The sequence below is a fragment of the Oncorhynchus kisutch genome, linkage group LG27 (genome assembly GCF_002021735.2).
Source record: "Oncorhynchus kisutch isolate 150728-3 linkage group LG27, Okis_V2, whole genome shotgun sequence".
Taxonomy (NCBI): domain Eukaryota; kingdom Metazoa; phylum Chordata; class Actinopteri; order Salmoniformes; family Salmonidae; genus Oncorhynchus; species Oncorhynchus kisutch.
The window spans coordinates 8846729-8869266 of NC_034200.2; the positions used below are offsets into that span (position 1 = coordinate 8846729).

A 22538-nucleotide genomic window follows, 5' to 3' on the forward strand; every position below is an offset into this window, starting at 1 on the left:
CACCTATCTCGTCCTTTCAGAAATATTATTTTTGTTACCCCCTCTATACTGTAGCACATACAAGTATATTGTGTATTATCCTGAAAACAAGAATATGATTATACTGAAATTTAAGGGATATCTAGGCAAATAATGTTTTCATTGTGAACTTGTTGCCATACTATTGCCACTTCATTACATGATGTAAGTGGTATTATTTTTTTAATGTGAATAAACCAAGAATTGACATTTTTAAAAGACAGACTTCACTGATTCAAAAGAAATACTTTTATTACATTCTTTAAAGCACATGTAATGTAACCCAATGTACAATATATATTGAGCTGACTGACTCGTTTACTCTTTAACTAACAAAATACCTCTTGTACATTTTGGGGGGAAGACAGAAATTTTATTGATTTTTTAAAATGTAATTTCCCTAGGTTCTTAAAAAAATAGATCACTTTTTTGTCTTGTAAAGTCAGTTATGACATGAAAACAAATCAAAGATCAACAGAGAAATAAAAATCACAACCAAGGTAACATTAAATCACAAGAACAAAATATTTTTTTAATTCTATTTGTATTTTCTTGATTCTGTCTTTTAATATTCAGATTGTGTTATAATATCAAGAATAAAGAGAAAAGATATTTGACACTGGGTACCATTCACCAAAATAGAGCTTACGTACACAATGATCAAGGTTATGGGTCTTGTCTTAGGTGCAAGGTGAGAAGAATACAAGGCTAGTAGAAAACACTAGTGAGAGGACCCAGACTGAACTCGGCTAGCTCCCTGAGTCACTCAAAATAGTCACTATGAACCCTTTCTGGAGTGAGTTCTTAGAACCTTATTCTCAATATTCTGTTCCGTAACATTACAGTTCAATAAGGACTGAATTAGAATCAGGATACGCTGTCTGTCCATACTCTTCAAAGGGGTAAGCTCTGTCTGAATCATAAACCTAATTAACATCAAAGCCTAACTCGGGGGTAGCTGGTAGCTCAGTCCATCATTAGACTTGTGCCCACCCAGTGGGACAGTGGATAGGAAATATCTTTGACATACAGTGAGTGGAGGACACAGGAACATCAATGTACAAAAATAATACAGTTGATCTAACCAGCAAAGAAAGCTTATGATACATACAAACTTAATTGCAGCCCAAAGAAAAGCAATGAGTGAAGGGGAGCCTATATTCCTATTGGCTGGCTGTTACTGGTTAGGTACTCTCACAGAGAAACTCTTCTCCTCGACTTATTTCAGCGGTCTCCTGAGGCAAGGGTCCAACGTTTCCGTCAATATTGGGTCATTGACAATGTTGGGCTGTACAGTTCAGATACTGGCCCAAGAATGTGTCTCCTCCTTTGCCTTTGTGTGACTGGACTGCCTACCCCGGGAGTATCCACTAGGCAAAGAGTGTTCTGCCTCCTCCCCATTGGTCACATGACATACAGTACATAACCCCATTGGGTTGCAATGGGGGTGGGTGTTGCCGTGGAAACCAGTGAGAGGAAAACAGTCCAGGAAAAAAAATATTTTCTAAGAGTGCTTTTTTTGAGATCAGTCCATTCCTTTCTCTCCGCTCATCTCCCTCTCACACCCCCATGCTCTCTAAATATACACACACACACACATTTATCTATATACATTCGTAATTAAAATATTCAATTATAAATGTGTATATAAATTAAAAGAAAATTTATTTTCTTGTCTCTAAGTGGCATTAACAAGGGAAGGGGGAGTGGGACTGAGGTTTCTCATTGCATTTTAAAAGCCTACAAAGGGCAGCACCAAACACTGTCAGAACAAGTGCCTATGTCTATGTGTGTGTAACCATTCTGTGAGTTTGTTATTAACCTACTGGCAGACAATGATCAGCACCAAGTAGTGTGGCATGTCATACCGGTTTATATCTTCTTATATTTAACAGATAAATAACTGAATCATAAAATTGGTCCCTTGGTGAAAATTGGTGAGTACATACCTGCACAAGATACAGTACCAGTCAAAAGTTTGGCCACCTACTCATTTAAGGGTTCTTTATTTTTTACTATTTTATACATTGTAGAATAATAGTGAAGACATCAAAACTATGAAATAACACATATGGAATCATGTAGTAACCAAATAAGTGTTAAACAAATCAAAATATATTTTAGATTCTTAAAAGTCGCCACCCTTTGCCTTGATGACAGCTTTGCACACTATTGGCATTCTCTCAATCAGCTTCATGAGTAATGCTTTTCCAACAATCTTTAAGGAGTTCCCACATATGCTGAACTTGTTGATTGCTTTTCCTTCACTCTGCGGTCCAACTTATCCCAAACCATCTCAATTTGGTTGAGGTCGGTGATTGTGGAGGCCAGGTCATCTGATGCAGCACTCCATCACTCTCCTTGGTCAAATAGCCCTTACACAGCCTGGAGGTGTGTTGGGTAATTGTCCTGTTGAAAAATAAATGATAGTCCCACTAAGCGCAACCCAGATGGGATGGCGTATCGCTGCAGAATGCTCTGGTAGCCATGCTGGTTAAGAGTGCCTTGAAATCTAAATAAATCACTGACAGTGTCACCAGCAAAGCACCCCCGACACCATCACACATCCTCCTCCATGCTTCACAGTGAGAACCACACATGCAGAAATCATCTATTCACCTACTCTACGTCAAAGACACAATGGTTGGAACAAAAAATCTAATTTGTACTCATCATACCAAAGGACAGGTTTCCACCAGTCGAATGTCCATTGCTCATGTTTCTTGGTCCAAGCAAGACTCTTCTTCTTATTCATGTCCTTTAGTAGTGGTTTCTTTGCAGCAATTCCACCATGAAGGCCTGATTCACGTAGCCTGAGAGCCAGTTTCATCATAGCGCTTGATGGTTTTTGCAACAGCACTTGAAGAAACGTTCAAAGTTCTTGAAATGTTCCATATTGAGTGACCATTATGTCTTAAAGTAATGATGGACTGTCATTTCTCTTTGCTTATTTGAGCTGTTCTTGCCATAATATGGACTTGGTCTTTTACCAAACTGGGCTATCTTCTGTATACCAACCCTACCTTCTCACAACACAACTGATTGGCTCAAACGCATTAAGGAAAGAAATTCCACAAATTAACTTTTAAGAAGGCACAACTGTTAGTTGAAATGCATTCCAGGTGACTACCTCATGAAGCTGGTTGAGATAATTCCAAGAGTGTGCAAAGCTGTCATCTACTTTGAAGAATCAAAAATTTGTTTAACCCCTTTTTGGTTACTACATGGATTCCATGTGTTATTCCATGTGTTATTCCATAGTTTTGATGTCTTCACTATTATTTTACAATGTAGAAAATAGTACAAATTAAGAAAAAACCTTGAATGAATAGGTGTATCCAAACTTTTGACTGGTACTGTATATGTAGCCTACATGCAGTTGAAGTCGGAAGTTTATATACACCTTAGCCAAATACATTTAAACTCAGTTTTTCACAATTCCTGACATTTAATCCTAGTAAACATTCCCTGTCTTAGGTCAGTTAGGATCACCACTTTATTTTAAGAATGTGAAATGTCAGAATAATAGTTGAGAGAATGATTTCTTTCAGCTTTTATTTCTTTCATCACATTCCCAGTGGGTCAGAAGTTTACATGCACTCAATTAGTATTTGGTAGCATTGCCTTTAAATTGTTTAACTTGGGTCAAACTTTTCAGGTAGCCTTCCACAAGCTTCCCACAATAAGTTGGGTGCATTTTGGCCCATTCCTCCTGACAGAGCTGGTTTAACGGAGTCAGGTTTGTAGTGCCTCCTTGCTCTCACACACTTTTTCAGTTCTGCCTACACATTTTCTATAGGATTGAAGTCAGGGCTTTGTGATGGCCACTCGAATACCTTGACTTTGTTGTCCTTAAGCCATTTTGCCACAACTTTGGAAGTATGCTTGGGGTCATTGTCCATTTGGAAGACCCATTTGCAACCAAGCTTTAACTTCAAGACTGATGTCTTGAGATGTTGCTTCAATATATACACATACTTTTCCTGCCTCATGATGCCATCTATTTTGTGAAGTGCACCAGTCCCTCCTGCAGCAAAGCACCCCCATAACATGATGCTGCCACCCCAGTGCTTCACGTTTTGGATGGTGTTCTTCGGCTTGCAAGCCTCCCCCTTTTTCCTCCAAACATAACGATGGTCATTATGGCCAAACCGTTCTATTTTTGTTTCATCAGACCAGAGGACATTTCTCCAAAAAGTACAATCTTTGTCTCAATGTGCAGTTACAAACCGTAGTCTGTTTTTTTTAATGGCAGTTTTGGAGCAGTGGCTTCTTCCTTGCTGAGCAGCCTTTCAGGTTATGTTGATATAGGACTCATTTTACTGTTGATATAGACACTTTTGTACCCATTTCCTCCAGCATCTTCACAAGGTCCTTTGCTGTTGTTCTGGGATTGATTTGCACTTTTTTTTCGCACCAAAGTACGTTAATCTCTAGGAGACAGACCGTGTCTCCTTCCTGAACGGTATGATGGCTGCATGGTCCCATGGTGTTTATACTTGCATACTATTGTTTGTACAGATGAACGTGGTACCTTCAGGCGTTTGGAAATTGATCCCAAAAATGAACCAGACTTCTGGAGGTCCACAGTTTTTTTTTTTAGGTCTTGGCTGATTTATTTTGATTTTCCCATGATGTAAAACAAAGAGGCACTGAGTTTGAAGGTAGGCCTTTAAATACATCCACAGGTACACCTCCAATTGACTCAAATGACGTCAATTAGCCTATCCGAAGCTTATAAAGCCATGACATAATTTTCAGGAATTTTCCAAGCTGTTTAAAGGCACAGTCAACATAGTGTATGTAAACTTCTGACCCACTGGAATTGTGATACAGTGAATTATAAGTGAAATAATCTGTCTGTAAACAATTGTTGGAAAAATTACTTGTGTCATGCACAAAATAGATGTCCTAACCGACTTGCCAAAACTATAGTTTGTTTTCAAGTATTTTGTGGAGTGGTTGAAAAACGAGTTTTAATGACTCCAACCTAAGTGTATATAAACTTCCGACTTCAACTGTATATGGTACCGCCAAGAACTGTCTGTGGGACTACAAATGAATGAACCCTGGGTATGTTGAGTAGAACCAAAGAATTACAACGATTCTAAATTGAACAGTCGAACTGAAGCAGGGTGTTAGCATTTACATTTGGTGTGGGGCTCTAGCTGGTGCATTGGTGCTTGTCAGTGAGGTACATTCATGACAGGGTTGGGGAGCATTGAAAAAATATGTTCTAATGCTAAATGATCTATGTGCATACTGTAGAATATGCATATCGCCCATTAGTTTGTCCAAAGTGCTACGGTACAAAAGGACCATGAAGGTGAAGTCTGTAGTGTAAGATGTATGGCCTGCTGGGATAGTGGTGGACTAACACAACAGGATGCTGGGAGACTGAGTATTTTAAGTCCTGGATTGTCTCGTTAACAGCTGGTTATTTCTGAGGTCACTATTTATATCCCTCACTTGTTCATTCTCTCCTTTCACTTCCCTACCTCCATACTTATTTCTCTCTAACACATTCACTCCATCTTTCTCTCTAGGAGTTGTTTGTAGAGTCGGGGAGAGAGATCTCACTCCCAAACACTTCCCGGTAGAGTGGTGGGAAGCTGTATGCGGTCTCTGGGTGGACCAGACGAAAGAACTCCAGCTTGTCGATGTGGAGATTACAGATGGACTTCATTATCGGCAGCTTGGATACCATCTACAGAGGGATCAGTCAGGAAAACACAATCAATATTTGTGGACTTGGTGTGACGGAATGGGAAAAATCTGGAGAATGCATGAAATGTGTATGTACTTAAGCTACGCTAAAATGGGATAGATCCGGTCTACAGCACTAGACTGGTTAACTGTTTGTCTTTGTTAGATTTAAAGAATGCCAGCATGTCTACAGCACAAGATTGTTCAGCCCATAAGGCCCTATAAAATGTGCATATGCAGCTGTTTGGGATATTCTGGAGAGGATCGTATCATAAAGTTCTTGGAGAGGAGACATATGCTACACCAGTAACTCCAATATGGTGGATCTCAGCTAATGACAACTGGGCCATGACTAGAGACTGTGGGGTATGTTATGGTGCTGTGGAGTGTGCTAGGCCTGACCTGGTCTAGCTTCTCGTCGGCAGCCCCGCTCATGTGCAGACTGTGTTGCAGAGCCAGGTAGACCTTCGCCTGTAGCTTCTGGACCTTCTGGCTGTCGGCTAACCATGGTCGGTCTGGGGACAGCAAGCAAGCGGCACTGAACAGAGCCATCTCTTCATCGGTCAGCTGCAGGCGGGAGAGCCCTTTAGCCAGGTCAAACACGGCACTAACCAGGTCATCGCAACCTGCAGAGAAATATCAGAATATTAGATATCCAGACACCATGTTGAGTTTTCATTGAATTGTATGAGTTAGCCTCACCTACTATCCCAATCTCGCGAGCTTACATAAAGAGCAGCGGTCAGGCTGGTCTTTGATCAGGCTAATTTGCAGTAGCTAACAGTATCAATCAAATGTTATTTATAAAGCCCTTTTTACATCAGCCGATGTCACAAAGTGCTATACAGAAACCCAGCCTAAAACCCCAAACAGAAAGCAATGCAGATGTAGAAGCACGGTGGCTAGGAAAACCCTATACATTATACTGTATCGCAGAAAGAGTAGCCGATTAATAAAGACACTTACCGAGGGCTTTGAAGAGCTGAGCAGAGGCAAATTTGCCATTAAAGAACATGGTGTTGGTGGTGGCGTTAAATGCCCTGCACATCCTAATCAACAGCACCTCCAGACAGCCTGCAATGGTAACCATAGAGAGCCACAGAGATGGAGGGAGGGGAAGACAGAGAAGACAGAAAATGCTCCAACATGCAAAAACACACAATGAAAAGTAAATATTTCAGATTGGAGGACAGCAGATGTAAGGCATTTGAACATTTAGAAAATCAGCAGGGTAGGATGGATTTGTCAAAAGGGGTTTCAAACATTTACAAATGGTATAATATGGAGTATTGTAAAATAAATGTGTTTGTGTGTTGCAGATATAATGATAAATTATATACAGAAATGTAGGTTCCAGAGATGGTTAAATGGTCAGAGCAGTCATGTGTGGTTTGTAAAAAAACAAACCAATCCAAATAAAAGGAGCACAAAAGGAAGAAGGTTGGAGAAAAGAATTACAAGAGCCAAAGTTAGCAAGATAAAGCATTTCTTCTCTCACATTACAGAAATGTTCACGTGGTGCTATGGTATACGGTTTGAAATAATGGCTGCTTGCATATGTAAGTGTGTGTGTAAGAGAGAGTGTGCATGTCACACAGAAACAATTATCTGTGTAAACATGCCCACCTGGTTTTGCGTATCATTGTGTCTATGTCCTGTAAGAACTGAAGTGATTTGCATATAGACTGCTCAAAAAAATAAAGGGAACACTTAAACAACACAATGTAACTCCAAGTCAATCACACTTCTGTGAAATCAAACTGTCCACTTAGGAAGCAACACTGATGGACAATACATTTCACGTGCTGTTGTGCAAATGGAATAGACAACAGGTGGAAATTATAGGCAATTAGCAAGACACCCCCAATAAAGGAGTGGTTCTGCAGGTGGTGACCACAGACCACTTCTCAGTTCCTATGCTTCCTGGCTGATGTTTTGGTAACTTTTGAATGCTGGCGGTGCTTTCACTCTAGTGGTAGCATGAGACGGAGTCTACAACCCACACAAGTGGCTCAGGTAGTGCAGCTCATCCAGGATGGCACATCAATGCAAGCTGTGGCAAGAAGGTTTGCTGTGTCTGTCAGCGTAGTGTCCAGAGCATGGAGGCGCTACCAGGAGACAGGCCAGTACATCAGGAGACGTGGAGGAGGCTGTAGGAGGGCAACAACCCAGCAGCAGGACCACTACCTCCGCCTTTGTGCAAGGAAGAGCAGGAGGAGCACTGCCAGAGCCCTGCAAAATGACCTCCAGCAGGCCACAAATGTGCATGTGTCTGCTCAAACGGTCAGAAACACTCCATGAGGGTGGTATGAGGGTGGCAACATCCTCCACAACATGACCGGTTTGGCGGTGGGTCAGTCATGGTGTGGGGTGGCATTTCTTTGGGGGGCCGCACAGCCCTCCATGTGCTCGCCAGAGGTAGCCTGACTGCCATTAGGTACCGAGATGAGATCCTCAGACCCCTTGTGAGACCATATGCTGGTGCGGTTGGCCCTGGGTTCCTCCTAATGCAAGACAATGCTAGACCTCATGTGGCTAGAGTGTGTCAGCAGTTCCTGCAAGAGGAAGGCATTGATGCTATGGACTGGCCCACCCGTTCCCCAGACCTGAATCCAATTGAGCACATCTGGGACATCATGTCTCGCTCCATCCACCAACGCCACGTTGCACCACAGACTGTCCAGGAGTTGGCGGATGCTTTAGTCCAGGTCTGGGAGGAGATCCCACAGGAGACCATCCGCCACCTCATCAGGAGCATGCCCAGGCGTTGTAGTGAGGTCATACAGGCACGTGGAGGCCACACACACTACTGAGCCTCATTTTGACTTGTTTTAAGGACATTACATCAAAGTTGGATCAGCCTGTAGTGTGGTTTTCCACTTTAATTTTGAGTGTGACTCCAAATCCAGACCTCCATGGGTTGATCAATTTGATTTCCATTGATCATTTTTGTGTGATTTTGTTGTCAGCACATTCAACTATGTAAAGAAAAAAGTATTTAATAAGAATATTTCATTCATTCAGATCTAGGATGTGTTATTTTAGTGTTCCCTTTATTTTTTTGAGCAGTGTATATAGGTACTGACCTGCTTTGAGCAGAATGATCTGGTCATTCTGACACAGGTCCATGAAGCCTGTAATGCGTTTGGCAAACTCCACCACGTACTGGATGGAATTGGTGATGTGGTGGGCACATTGCTGCCACACAGACTCTGCAGACTGCGAGAAAGAGAGAAATAATAATTTAATACGACGATAATACAATATTATACTACGTATTGTGATGGTGAGTGCAATGTGTGTGAGTGTGAGTGTGTGTATTCACCCCGCACTGGAAGTTGCGAGTCTCCTCAGGTGAGTACTGCATCCGATTGTATGTCAGCCTCTTCAGTTCGTCAGAGCTGTACTGACTCGTCTCCAAGTGGGACTTGACCACACTCTGGGTGATACGCTCTGAAACAACACAGGCACACTTATGAATACAAGACCACTACAGACAACATGTTTACTTGATACTGGGAAACTTTGTTGGTTATGTTAGTTATAGCAATAGTAATAGATTTCTTACCTATATCCATAAGAGTGCAGTCATCAGGCAGTGTCTCTAGCAGTGTGGCGTGTGTGTGTGCCAGGAGCACGTGTGTGTGCGACAACATCTGGTACTCGTGTTTGATCCCATTGGCGTCGGTGACATCCAGTAGATTTTGCTGGGGAGAATTCTGATTGGACGAAATGGGCGAGGATGATGATGGTGATGAAGAATTGGAGGTGTTCCCAGTGCTTCCGCCGTGGTCTTCTTGCAGGTCCAGGCTGCAGTACTCGTGGGCCTCCTGTGGGGTCAAGGGGAGGTCAAACAGTTTGGGGAGCGCTGCGATGTCATCCAGGTCACTCAGGGTGGAGCTGGAGCCCCCGCTGCTGTAGGAGCGACTGAGCTCCCCGTGCCTGTCCCCCTTGCTTTCTCCCCCAGCCACATCTTCCCTGGACAGTGGCAGACCCTGGTTCAGACACTCCTGGTTCTTCTGGTGCTTCTGGACCTCAGCGTACAGGCTGTCGCGCTGCTTCTTAGACATACGGCCAAACTTCACCGCTGGACGGAGACAAGCGACGGGGAAGAATATAAGTTCATGTCTGTGTTGTATAATGCTGTCATGAGTTATCCTCTGGGTTAGAATACTTGCACGTGTTTGTGTGTGTGTGTGTGTGTGAGTGAGTTAGAGAGACTCACCGTCCCGGCTCATGCCTAACACCAGACACTTCTGCAGTCTGCAGTGTTGGCAGCGGTTGCGGCTGGTTCGGTCAATAAGACAGTTCCTCTGGCGGGAACACGAGTACATGGCATTGTTCTGCTGGCTGCGGCGGAAGAACCCCTACACAAAGAAACACAATGGAATGAGTCAAATGATTACACAATGGATATAATTCCAGCATCATAAACCTAGATGTTATAGCATGGATGTATTACATCACTAATGACAACAAAGGATATTTTATATTGCAGCTTGTCTTGGTTTTACATTGTTAAGACAGTCAGTCTCCCATGACCTATTTTGTGACGTGGTGAAGCGGAAAAACTTTAGTACTAGCTCACCTTGCAGCCTTCACAGGTAATAACTCCATAGTGGATTCCTGAGGACTTGTCCCCACAGATCTTGCAGGGTATTACTTCTATTTGAGCTGCAGAGACACACACACAGAGAGAGAGAGTACATATTGAAAAAAGTGAGTTATCAAACCTGTATCAAAACCTAATGAGAATGCAGAAAAATAATAATTTCCTGCCAAGTCTACAGCTAGTAGATCTCAAAATAAGGACAGGAAATTCGACTGATACAGCCTACACACACACTCCTCTCACTATTGAATAACACCCCTGCTGAGGCCAATCTCTCTTGGGGCATGGCCAAGAAGAGTTTGTATCAAAACCAGATGTGATTGCATAAGGTGTTGCAAACGTTCACACATACATTATAGACACTCTGCAAGACTAGCATTGGCTTCGAGTCAGAGGAATATTGGCGTTTGCAACCGGTTAACAGGTTTCCACCTGGCATGTGGCTATGGTTAGCACAGTGTGAAGGAAGAGTTGGAGAAAGTGTAGGGCAGGCTGTCAGTTTGGCTCTGCCTTGCATGCTCTCAGTGTAGCAACAGCAGACAAAGGCATTCAAATGGGAAAATATTGACTTGAAATCATGGTGCATCTACTGTAGGTAACTGCCAAAATAAAGGAAACACTAGAGTAAATGGGGGATACAAAGTATATTGAAAGGTGTTTCCCATGCAGGTGTGGTTCCTGAGTTAATATAGAAATCAACATCTCTTCATGCTTAGGGTCATGAATAAAAATGCAGAGTTGCCCGTTATTTTGGCTACCATGGCTAGAAGAAGAGATCTCAGTGACTTTGAAAGAGGGGTTTTAAAGGGGCATAGGTGGTTTAAAGGGTGTATGTGTGTCTCAATCACCATATATGAACCCAAGGGGTGCCTAAGACAGCGTTTTCTACCACCATCAACAAAACACCAAATTATCACATTTCTCATGGGAAAATGGTGTTGCGTTCCTCCAATAGAGTTTAAGAAACTTGTAGAATCTATGCCAAGGCGCATTGAAGCTGTTCTGGCGGCTTGTGTTGGCCCAACGCCATATTAAGACATTTATTGTTGGTGTTACGGAGTAAGTTTAACCTCGCTTCTCATTCGTCGCCAAACCCACTGGCTCCTGGTCATCTATAAGTCTTTGCTAGGTAAAGCCCCGCCTTATCTCAGCTCACTGGTCACCATAGCAGCACTCACCCATAGCACGTGCTCCAGCAGTCACCCCCAAAGCCAATTACTGCTTTGGCCGCCTTTCCTTACCGTTCTCTGCTGCCAATGACTGGAACGAACTTCAAAAATAACTGAAGCTGGAGACTCATATCTCCCTCACTAACTTTAAGCACCAGCTGTCAGAGCAGATCACAGATCACTGCACATAGCCCATCTGTAAATAGCCCATCCAACTACCTCATCCCCATACTGCTATTCATTTATTTTGCTCTTTTGCACCCCAGTATCTCTACTTGCACATTCATCTTCTGCACATCTATCACTCCAGTGTTTAATTGCTATATTATTATTTTGCCACTATGGCCTATTTATTGCCTTACCTCCCTTATTCTACCTCATTTGCACACACTGTATATATACTTTTTATATTGTATTATTGACTGTATTCCATTCCATTGTTTATTCCATGTGTTACTCTGTGTTGTTGTTTGTGTCGCACTGCTTTGCTTTATCTTGGCCATGTCGCAGTTGTAAATGAGAACTTGGTAAAGGTAAAAAAAAAAAAGTTTACAAGCACAGTAATAGTTCAATATTAACCTGACTATGGAAGTAGGCAGATTATGCAATAGTCATGTAAACACCTTACACTGCTTATCTTAATTCTGCTTAAGGTCAAAATCGAAGTAAGCATACACCAATTAAAACACCTGGTTTCCTGAGCAATCTTTTGAATATTAGGACATGTAAACGCCTTAAACCGGCATTCCAGCGGTGTATTTGATCTGCGTACGTGCCAGCACCAGCCAAGCGAGCCTCCCTCATTATCGTGAATGGACTGAGTTCGGAACTGAACTTAAAGGTCGTTTTCACAGACAAACTGTGCATGTCCCAGCTCAGAATCAAATCCGATTCCCAAAAATAACATATTTAGTAGTAGTAGAACCTTTATTTTCATTGCCGATTTTCTGCATTTATCAGGTAGCCTGAGTTCAGATGTGTCCATGTAAACGGGATTATTAGAGAAATCCTTCTTCTTGCAAAGCATGTAAACGTTTTAATTGAACTATTATATTAATCTGACTATACGCAATAATCGTATTATTGTGTGCATGTAACTGGACTCACTGTTTCCTTTATTTTGGCAGTTACCTGTATGTGCCACATTTCATACAAATACAGTTGCACCCCAGACAGATTGAACCAGCAAAGAGAAATAGTACAACTCAAAGTAAACAGTGCAATAAAAGGAGCGGGCGGATGATTTGACTGAAATGTTTTGCACCTGAACTTGGCCGAGTGTCTCTAAAGTTGTCTCTCTGACTGTGGACCCAGTGAAGTGAAAGAGACAGAAATAGACCGAGTCATGTGTCAGAAACCTCAGTCCCCTCTAACACACTCTCCCACTCTCTCCTTTCACATACACGGGGCCCATATGATATGAGAGGCTAAAATGGAGGGCAGTACGTGAAGAAGAAAAACATGTTTCCTTTTAAAGACAGAGCTGGTCAGCTGTATTAGTTCACCACAGCCACAGAACTAAACAGAGACAAAAACAACTAACTTATGAATGTGACATGCTAACATTACTCAATCTGTCAGTCTATTTTATTTTTGTGCTATATAAAGAGAGAACAAATGTGTGTTATTCATAAAGCATGGGCTCTTTAGTCTTCCAAGAGGCAGACATAAGGAAAATCACTTTACACTGTAATTGAATGCATTATTATTGTGGCATTGCATGTAGGAAAATGTCCATTTAAATGTGTTTTTTAAACTGGGAAATTCTGCTGTCCTCTCTAAGTAATAACTCAAATACACAGAGCGACTGAGGCAGCTGCAGGCATGCAATGGAAAAAAAGTGGCTCCCCCCCCCCCCCCCCCCTGCACTCTCTTTTCTCTCCAACCCCCCCCCCCCCCCCCCCCCCCTTTCCTCTCGATTATATAACTCTCATCTGCAAGCATTCCGTGAACACACTCATTCAGGGAGGTCACTCTAGCAACGCAACCGCGCTGCCTACTCTGTCGCTACAGCTCCCATTGGCTGAGGAGCGGGCAGGGCCTGTCTGGGGTTGGTTGTGTGGGATATCACTTAGGCGCGGTTGCCTGCCAGACTATTCTGTCCCACTGACACACTTTCTCTGTGTAGCGGACAATTATGGATGAAGATCGTCATGAAAATATATTAACCGTCGTACGTTTTTTTTGTGTTTGGTAAGAGCAGCTGACTGAAGAAGACAGGATGGCCGGGCATCCGTGCGGTTGAGTCCGTTTCTGCTGTAACATGGACTCTACAACGTCATTAAACTTTGTTGCTCCTTAATGAAACAAGAAAAGTATTATAGCAAACGAGTCTATGGCTGCCTAGGGAACGCCCCCCCCCCCCTGCAGTAGCACATGCAGTCAGGAGAGGAAAATAGGAGAAAATGTACTTCTTTAAGTACAAAATTAAACTAACTTTGCTACTTGAACGGTTATTAAGGTGACCGCATCATTTGGCTGACCAATAACTGTCATCCTAAATTCCATGACCGCCACAGCCCTAGGTCCAGCAGTACCATGTCTGCTATCTGACTTCTCTCGCTGACATGGAGCTTCTGCTTCAAGTATTGATATTCTTGTCCCCAGCTTGAGGGAAGGCTGCGGCCAGAATAACACACAGCAAATGTGTGATCGGAATTTTAACTCCCAGTGTTAAATTAAACACTTTTAGTAATTTATATGTGACCCAAAGTCTTGATAAACTAACACACCAAGAGTGTTGGGTCCCTAACGCCATGGGTGTTGCAAATTCCAACTTAAATTAACTTTTTATTAGAGCTGATGCCAACACCTGTGGTGTTACATTAACTTGTTTTGGGGTGTTGTTTTAACACTGTAGGGTGCCTTATTTTCATATTTATTTCCCAGGGTGCCTTTTGAGTGAATTTTAGAGGTACCAGTACCATCCATGACTGTTTGCTAGTGACTGAGACATGGTTGTTGCATTCAATGACTTTAAGTTCTGTAGCCTTTACCAATTGAGTGCCTAAGATAATATAAATATTTAATTATTTATGACAATAGAACACTTTTTTTTGTTTTTACAATAACACATTTCGACAGCCTAGTATTACCCTAACACACTGGTCAAAACCTCCTGGTTTGCAGGTCATATCAACAAGTCATATAATGCTGGCTTGCAAAATGTTATATAGTTCCTGTTGGAATCCAGCCAGAGTTAGGATATCCAACAATTGGAACTTTTAATCCCCCGCAATCTGCAGTTAGAATGACTGCCAAGGTAGGGAAGATTAATAAATGAGACTACCTAAACCATCTAAACTGGCAGAACAATCTCAATAACAGGTGAAATAAGTCCAATCATTTACTGATTGGATTAGTTTAGGAAAATGTATGTTATTTATCTTTGTGTAGTATAAAATCAATTAATCCACCAATGTGCATGCAGAATCATAGATATTAAAACAAACTATCCTAAAAAGCAACCTGCAACAAAACATCCTGGGAAACACGATAATTAGGCCCCTCCCATGTCTTTTTCAATCGAGTAACACCACCAGCTGATTAACACTTCATTTATTCACCGCAGGTGGCGTCAATTTAAATCCCACTGGTGTTAACCCCACTAGAATCAACACTCAGATGTAATTTACAATACTTTTTTTTTACCTTAACATCGAGATTTTAACACCTACAAATTTGCTATGCACAGACCCCCATTTTGTGACATCATCATTCAGTTCTGCAGTTGACTCCTGACCTGGGCTTCCACACCAATCCCTCCAATCCCCTTTAACGTCTGACCTATCCTCCTGGAGAGCAACCACAACATAGTAAAATGTAACTGAACTAGTTACATAACAAAGAAATGTGAATCGGCGTCCCCAGTTTGTTTCAGTCGTAGAGGCCAAACAAACACAAGGTTAAAGTTTTTGCACAGAAGTTTCCATGTTCAAAATGACTCATTCTAACCCTAAACTCAACGCAGATATCTCAGAGAAAGACAAAGTTTCAAAGTGGTAACATTATAGGTCTATTTTCTCACAAGGCACCCAAACCATGTATCTCGCAAACAATCAAATCAAATTGTATTAGTCAGATGCGCCGAATACAACAGGTGTAGTAGACCTTACAGTGAGCCCCTAACCAACAGTGCAGTTTTTAAAAAATACGGATAGAATAAGATATAAAAGTAACAAGCAATTAAAGAGCAGCAGTAAAAAAATAACAATGTATACAAGGGGGGCCGGTACAGAGTCAATGTGCGGGGGCACCGGTTAGTTGAGGTAGTATGTACAGTTGAAGTCGGAAGTCTACATACACCTTAGCCAAATACATTTAAACTCAGTTTTTCACAATTCCTGACATTTAATCCTAGTAAAAATTCCCTGTCTAAATCAGTTAGGATGACCACTTTATTTTAAGAATGTGAAATGTCAGAATAATAGTAGAGAGAATGATTTATTTAAGCTTTTATTTCTTTCATCACATTCCCAGTGGGTCAGAAGTTTACATACACTCAATTAGTATTTGGTAGCATTGCCTTTAAATGGTTGGGTCAAACGTTTCAGGTAGCTTCCACAAGCTTCACACAATAAGTTGAGTGAATTTTGGCCCTTTCCTCCTGACAGAGCTGGTGTAACCGAGTCAGGTTTGTAGGCCTCCTTGCTCGCACACGCTTTTTCAGTTCTGCCAACACATTTTCTATAGGATTGAGGTCTGGGCTTTGTGATGGCCACTCCAAAACCTTGACTTTGTTGTCCTTAAACCATTTTGCCACAACTTTGGAAGTATGCTTGGGGTCTTAACCTTTATTTTACTAGGTAAGTCAGTTAAGAACAAATTCTTATTTTCAATGACGGCCTAGGAACAGTGGGTTAACTGCCTGTTCAAGGGCAGAACGACAGATTTTGTACCTTGTCAGCTCGGGGATTTGAACTTGCAACCTTTCGGTTACTAGTCCAATGCTCTAACCACTAGGCTACACTGCCGCCCCAGTTTAACTTCCTGATTGATGTCTTGAGATGTTGCTTCAATATATCCACATAATTTTCATGCCTCAGATGCCATCTATTTTGTGAAGTGCACCAGTCCCTCCTGCAGCCAAGCACCCCCACAACATGATGCTGCCACCCCCGTGCTTCACAGTTGGGATGGTGTTCTTCGGCTTGCAAGCCTCCCCTTTTTCCTCCAAACATAACAATGGTCATTATGGCCAAGCAATTCTATTTCTGTTTCATCAGACCAGAGGACATTTCTCCAAAAAGTACAATCTTTGTTCCCATGTGCAGTTGCAAACCGTAGTCTAGATTTTTTTATGGAGGTTTTGGAGTAGTGGCTTCTTCCTTGCTGAGCGGCCTTTCAGGTTATGTTGATATATGACTTGTTTTACTGTTGATATAGATACTTTGGTACCTGTTTCCTCCAGCATCTTCACAATGTCCTTTGCTGTCGTTCTGGGATTGATTTGCACTTTTCGCACCAAAGTTTGTTCATCTCTAGGAGACAGAACGCGCCTCCTTCCTGAGCGGTATGATGGCTGCGTGGTCCCATGGTGTTTATAGTTGCGTACTATTGTTTGTACAGATGAACGTGGTACCTTCAGGCATTTGGAAATTGCTTCCAAGGATGAACCAGACTTGTGGAGGTCTACAGTTTTTTAAGACTCCAGTCTTATGTCTTAGGGGTAGAAGCTGTTCAGAAGCTATTTGGTCCTAGACTTGGTGCTCCGGTACTGCTTGCCGTGCGTTAGCAGAGAGAACAGTCTATGACTAGGGCAGCTGGAGTCTTTGACAATTTTTAGGGCTTTCCTCTGACATGCCTGGTGTAGGTCCTGGATGGCAGGAAGCTTGGCCCCAGTGCTCTCAATGGTGCAGCTGTAGAACCTTTTCAGGATCTGAGGACCCATGCCAAAACTTTTCAGTCTCCTGAGGGGGAATAGGTTTTGTTGTACTAAAAAGGGAATAAAACTAGCTACCTCTGTCTGTTTATCAGTCACAGCCTAAGCACATAACTGTGTTCTCTACTAGAGGCTAATTCAATAGCTTTATGGCTCTGGTCTCTAACCCTTCTCCTTTCTTGGAATCTAACATGGAACATGTGGGGGTAATTTTATTGTGTCAGTTAGTCAGTGTGTCAAGCTGTCAGTGGGCCAGTAAACTCAGATGTATTGGATGCCCTTTACCCAACCAGCCTTCTGGAACACGACTCCTACCACTTTTTCTAGGCTAACATAACATGGCACATATCGGCAGTTGTTGCCACATACAAGGCCCCTCTAGTCAAGTCCCTTAGGTGATTGTTGTCTGTTGTTTCCGACAAGGTGAAGGACATAGTGTAAAAGTTAATTTCCCAACTGAGGTCATTTTCCCATTATGAACTTTTCGCTTTGTAGCTCACAGAGTTGCTTACGGTCAATCTGGTGAAGCGAGATCACCATGATGATGATGATGATAATAAAGTACAGTGAGTATTTCTTTGTACTCAAATGGCTCTACCCCTAACTCTACCTTCCTTCTTACAAAACAAACACTTATTTCCACTTTGGCTGTGAAATAAGTATTTGCATTTCATTGTCTGACATGGAATGCAAATATAACTATATATATATATATATATGCGTATTCTGAGGTGTGAAATCCATGTGTTAGTGATAGCTTTTAATGACGTTTCAAAGAGTTAGCGTATACATTTCGATATCCTACCAGATGTAGAACCACCCTCTACAGGCCAAAACAATCTCCCTCCCTCCCCAAGCAGATTAGGAACAGAGTAGCCTCTGTGCCAAAAACCCTCATTCCAAACAAACACTAAATACTGTAATTCAACCATATAAATATATATATGCTTTATATGCTACAATAGCAATATGTTTATCAGTCTTACAATGTATTGTTACATTATTGTGACAAAAACAGACAGTAGGCTAGTCTATCTTGTAATTGTAACAAGCCTTGTATGCCTTTTGATTGCAATTTTAGAGGCAACATCGTGAGAAGATAGGCAGCAACAAAAGTAGCAGTAGCATTGCAGTAAGTATGAACCTTTTTATCATCATCTTTCTGTTCGTTGATTTTGTCAACCATGTCAACTACTACATCCATTCCAGGAGCTAAAGAAAATGTATCTATAGCCTGCTGCCTGAGTTCAACCTCGTTGCATTCGAGATGCCCTAGGAAAGGCTCTGCAACCAACCAACTGTTTTCGTCCTTTGCTGATCCTTCCCTCTGTCTAAGCCACTCCCTCCTCTCTCTCGCCCCCGCCCTCATGAATGCCGTATTCGCTCGGTGACATAGGTCACGTTCTCCTGCTCAGACGTTGAATGCGTCAACCAAATGTTGTGTCACGTCGACATGTTCCTCTGCCCGTTTCTGACATGTCAGATCTTACAACACCTAGATAGGTATTTTTAGTATCAGCTAACCACATTAGGGATGATTATTTTACATAATTTCACAATTCAAGTAATATCATAACATTTTTCCAGATATCTGCATGATCAAACTTGTATTTATTTATTTTTAAACTTTGTTTAAACTTGCTGCGCAACCTGTGCGACTCAGGAGAAAGAGTGCGCTCTACAGCAGAGCGGGCAGGGGCCGGTGGTGTGTGACATAGGAGGAAGAGAGACAAAAAGTAATCACTGACTGGCGCTAGTTAGATAGACAAACATCCCATCTGGCAGTGCCTGTCTTTACTGCATCAAATCGATGTAAAGAAGCTAGCTAAAATGGCTAGATGATAGCTTGCCAAGATGGCTAGATAATAGCCTACCTGTCGTTTGCTCATTGTAGCCTACACCTTCTCATTTAGCTAATTGAATTATGTCATTTGAATTCCATTTTTCATTGACTAAAGATCTCCTACTTCACGTTGCTACACATGGAACCTCTGACTGTAGAGTGCCAACAACAGGCTACACGCGTGACATGTACGGTCTTTTCGGGCGACGCACGTCAAAAAACAACATTCAAAAGTTTGTTTTATTAAATTAATATTTTCTAATGTCATGGTATATCCTTCTGTGTAGCAATGTCACATAGATATTCGAATACTAACGTCAGTTCGGATATTTGAATAACCGTACCCATCCCTAAACCACATCATCATTACGTGGCACGCAACCAGAACCATTGATTGATGCATGCAACATATGAGCAGGGGAACGCGACCAATTAGGTCAGTGGAACAGCCAACATTTTCTCCCTCCACACAGTCGGCCATGCTGGCACCACCATCACAACAACATCCCGAAATAAATTCATTTTAGATTAATTAACCCACTGAACACCACACATGAACAATATTACACACTGAGTGTACACAATATTAGGAACACTTCCTAATATTGATTTGCACCCACTTTTGCCCTCAGAACAGCCTTAATTCGTCGGGTCATGGACTACAAGGTGTCGAAAGTGTTCCACAGGGATGCTGGCTCATGTTGACTCCACTGCTTCCCACAGTTTTGTCAAGTTGGCTGGATGTCCTTTGGGTGGTGGACCATTCTTGACACACACAGAAAACTGTTGAACGTGAAAAACCCAGCAGTGTTGCAGTTCTTGACACACTCAAACCAGTGCACCTGGCACATAGAAAGGCACTTAATTATTGTCTTGCCCATTCACCCTCTGAATAGCACAAATACACAATCCATGTCTCAATTGTCTCAAGGCTTAAAAATGATTCTTTAACCGGTCTCCTCCCCTTCATCTACACTGATTGAAGTGGATTTAACAGGAGATATCATAGCTTCACCTAGTCAGTCTGTCATGGAAAGTGCAGGTGTGCCTAAGGTTTTGAACACTGGTTTCATTAACATGGATTTATAGCACCGTTTGTGCTCAGGATAGCTAATATTCTGGCAAAGATATTAAAATAAAATGCCATAAATATGCCAGTATGATTTACAAATGTAATTGTTTGATTTATAGCCAACTAATTTTAGTCCTGCTATTCCAATTGAATATTGTTTTGATCACATGTGTAGCCTATTTTAGAACCTGTAGTGCACATTTTTACCAGTGAGCACCTCCTATCGACTCGTTGCATCACCCAATATGGATCCCCAGGCACATTTTACAGACAGAGTCCCAGGTGGAATCAACCTGATTATTATGACATTAATGCAAAAAGTCAAATCATAGGCTTTTAAAACAAAACACATAGGCTATTTACAACCATATGGTCTCAATCCTGAATTAAATGCAACATTGTTCAAATATTGAACCAAAACATTTTATGATGAATATAAGCATTTTCACTAGTTCTCTGTCAGACAGAAAAACTCTCTCCAGTCTATACACTAACAGCCAGGACGCCCATTCACAGCGGCAGTGGCGCACCTGGCAAAACTAGCCAGATAAACCAGTCAGGCACAACAGCATGAGATTAGCATCATACGCACTTCGAAAAGAAAGCACTTACACTGTTAATTACACAGTTAGGCCTACAGTAACTTACATTTCAAAAGCGTTTTATACATTGTTTCATATTGAAATGACCATCGTATACTTTGCAATGTCACATATATATATACTATGTTTATTAACAATAGTATATGTGACATAGTAAGGTATACGATGGACATTTGAATATGAATGATACCCTAATAATAAATGTACCTCTCATGTTGAATATTATCGTTTCTGGATCAATGAATTGGACTTCATGTGGTGTGTAACAGAATAAAAATATATGTCCAACTGTTGAAAGACAAGCATTTGCTGGCACGTAAAATAAAACGTATTTAGCCTGACGAACTAGATTTTTATATATATATATATATTAAACAAGGCAAAAATCCGCGAGTGCTTCCTTATCGTTCGACAAAGTCTTGCAATGGTGAATCAAATACAAAGCAAATCGACTGTTCAAGTTGAATTGTGTCCTGTTTGTCTCGATGCACTATTTCGGTAACTTTTTACAAAATGCTCCCACGGTGGTTTAGCTTGCAAGCAAGGTCCCAAATACTCTACCTCCCCTTTTTCGTTCGGACTGCCTTTCACTCTGTCTACCCTGCTAACCTACTTTTCGACGCGTGGACTGGACTCTCATATGATCTCACACTCCAGATAGCTCCTCTTCGCGGCCGCGCGTACGCGGGATCGAGTTCTAAGGAAAATCAGATCTACTGGCAATAACAAACAACAATTAACGCTTTAACTCTAATTTAGAGTAACGTGGGTTTGAAAATATCGGTTTTTGGGGGTAGTTTTTCACAAATCAATATTTTTTGCAAGGCATGGACATAACACTATGGGCTATTACACCCTTTTTCTAATGCACTTTGTATTGAGGTGGATAGGCCATATCGAAGAACAATGGGCATTATGATAATAAAAACTCAGAGCTTTGTGTTGCAATGATTACTTCGGATTTATGCCATTCACAGGGAAGTTCTCCTGTGTGAGAGCTGTTTGGGGGGTTGTGCTTTGTCATGCAAGGCTCTGGCAGTTTAGTTATGAAACCGGGAGAAGGCAGATTGCGCAATAGGTTTGTGGAGCCCGAAGCCACACACCACTCAATATCGTCATATCTTGTTATTGATACCATGTCTTATTTTGATGTGTTTTGACTGTCATGTCTATGCTAGTATAGCAAAAATGTACTAGCTATCTAACCATCAACTGTAACGATATATTTGAGAGACAACAAGTGCTCATTGTGCAAATGTATTTATGTTTTCAATAAACATTTGGAGAGGAAATATAGTTTACATGTTGTCAACAATCTAAGCCAACCCCATCTGTTTTCTCCATAGTTGAGCATGGGTTAGTTTTGTTGCTAAACAACCAACCTGTCTATGCCTCATCTGTCTTCCTTCTCCTTTTAATTGATTTAAATGACTGATAATACATAATTATAGTATAATCATAAATCTCTCTTTTCTTTCTCTCATCTGTATCATTTCTCTCTATCCTCCCTCTCTCATGTCCATCTTCCATAGCCACTCTGTTTTCTGTCTCCCTTGACAACTGGGGTGACACTCTGAGCTGAAGACTTACATAACTACAGAACAGGCTAGTGGGGAGAGGATGGAGGGAGAAAGG

At 41.6% G+C, this 22538-nt stretch overlaps 1 protein-coding gene across 1 annotated transcript; it reads right to left on the minus strand.

Moving 5' to 3' along the window:
- Positions 1-4608: 4608 nt before the first annotated feature.
- On the minus strand, positions 4609-21563 carry LOC109872146 (nuclear receptor ROR-beta-like). The gene is made up of 9 exons (XM_020463258.2): positions 21111-21563; positions 10313-10398; positions 9950-10091; positions 9293-9811; positions 9050-9177; positions 8811-8943; positions 6691-6798; positions 6127-6350; positions 4609-5725 (listed from the first exon to the last, which is right to left on the minus strand). Exons 1-9 carry the CDS (start codon positions 21115-21117, stop codon positions 5561-5563), a joined length of 1512 nt encoding a protein of 503 aa, XP_020318847.1. The 5' UTR covers positions 21118-21563; the 3' UTR covers positions 4609-5560.
- Between the last annotated feature and the right edge of the window lie 975 nt (positions 21564-22538).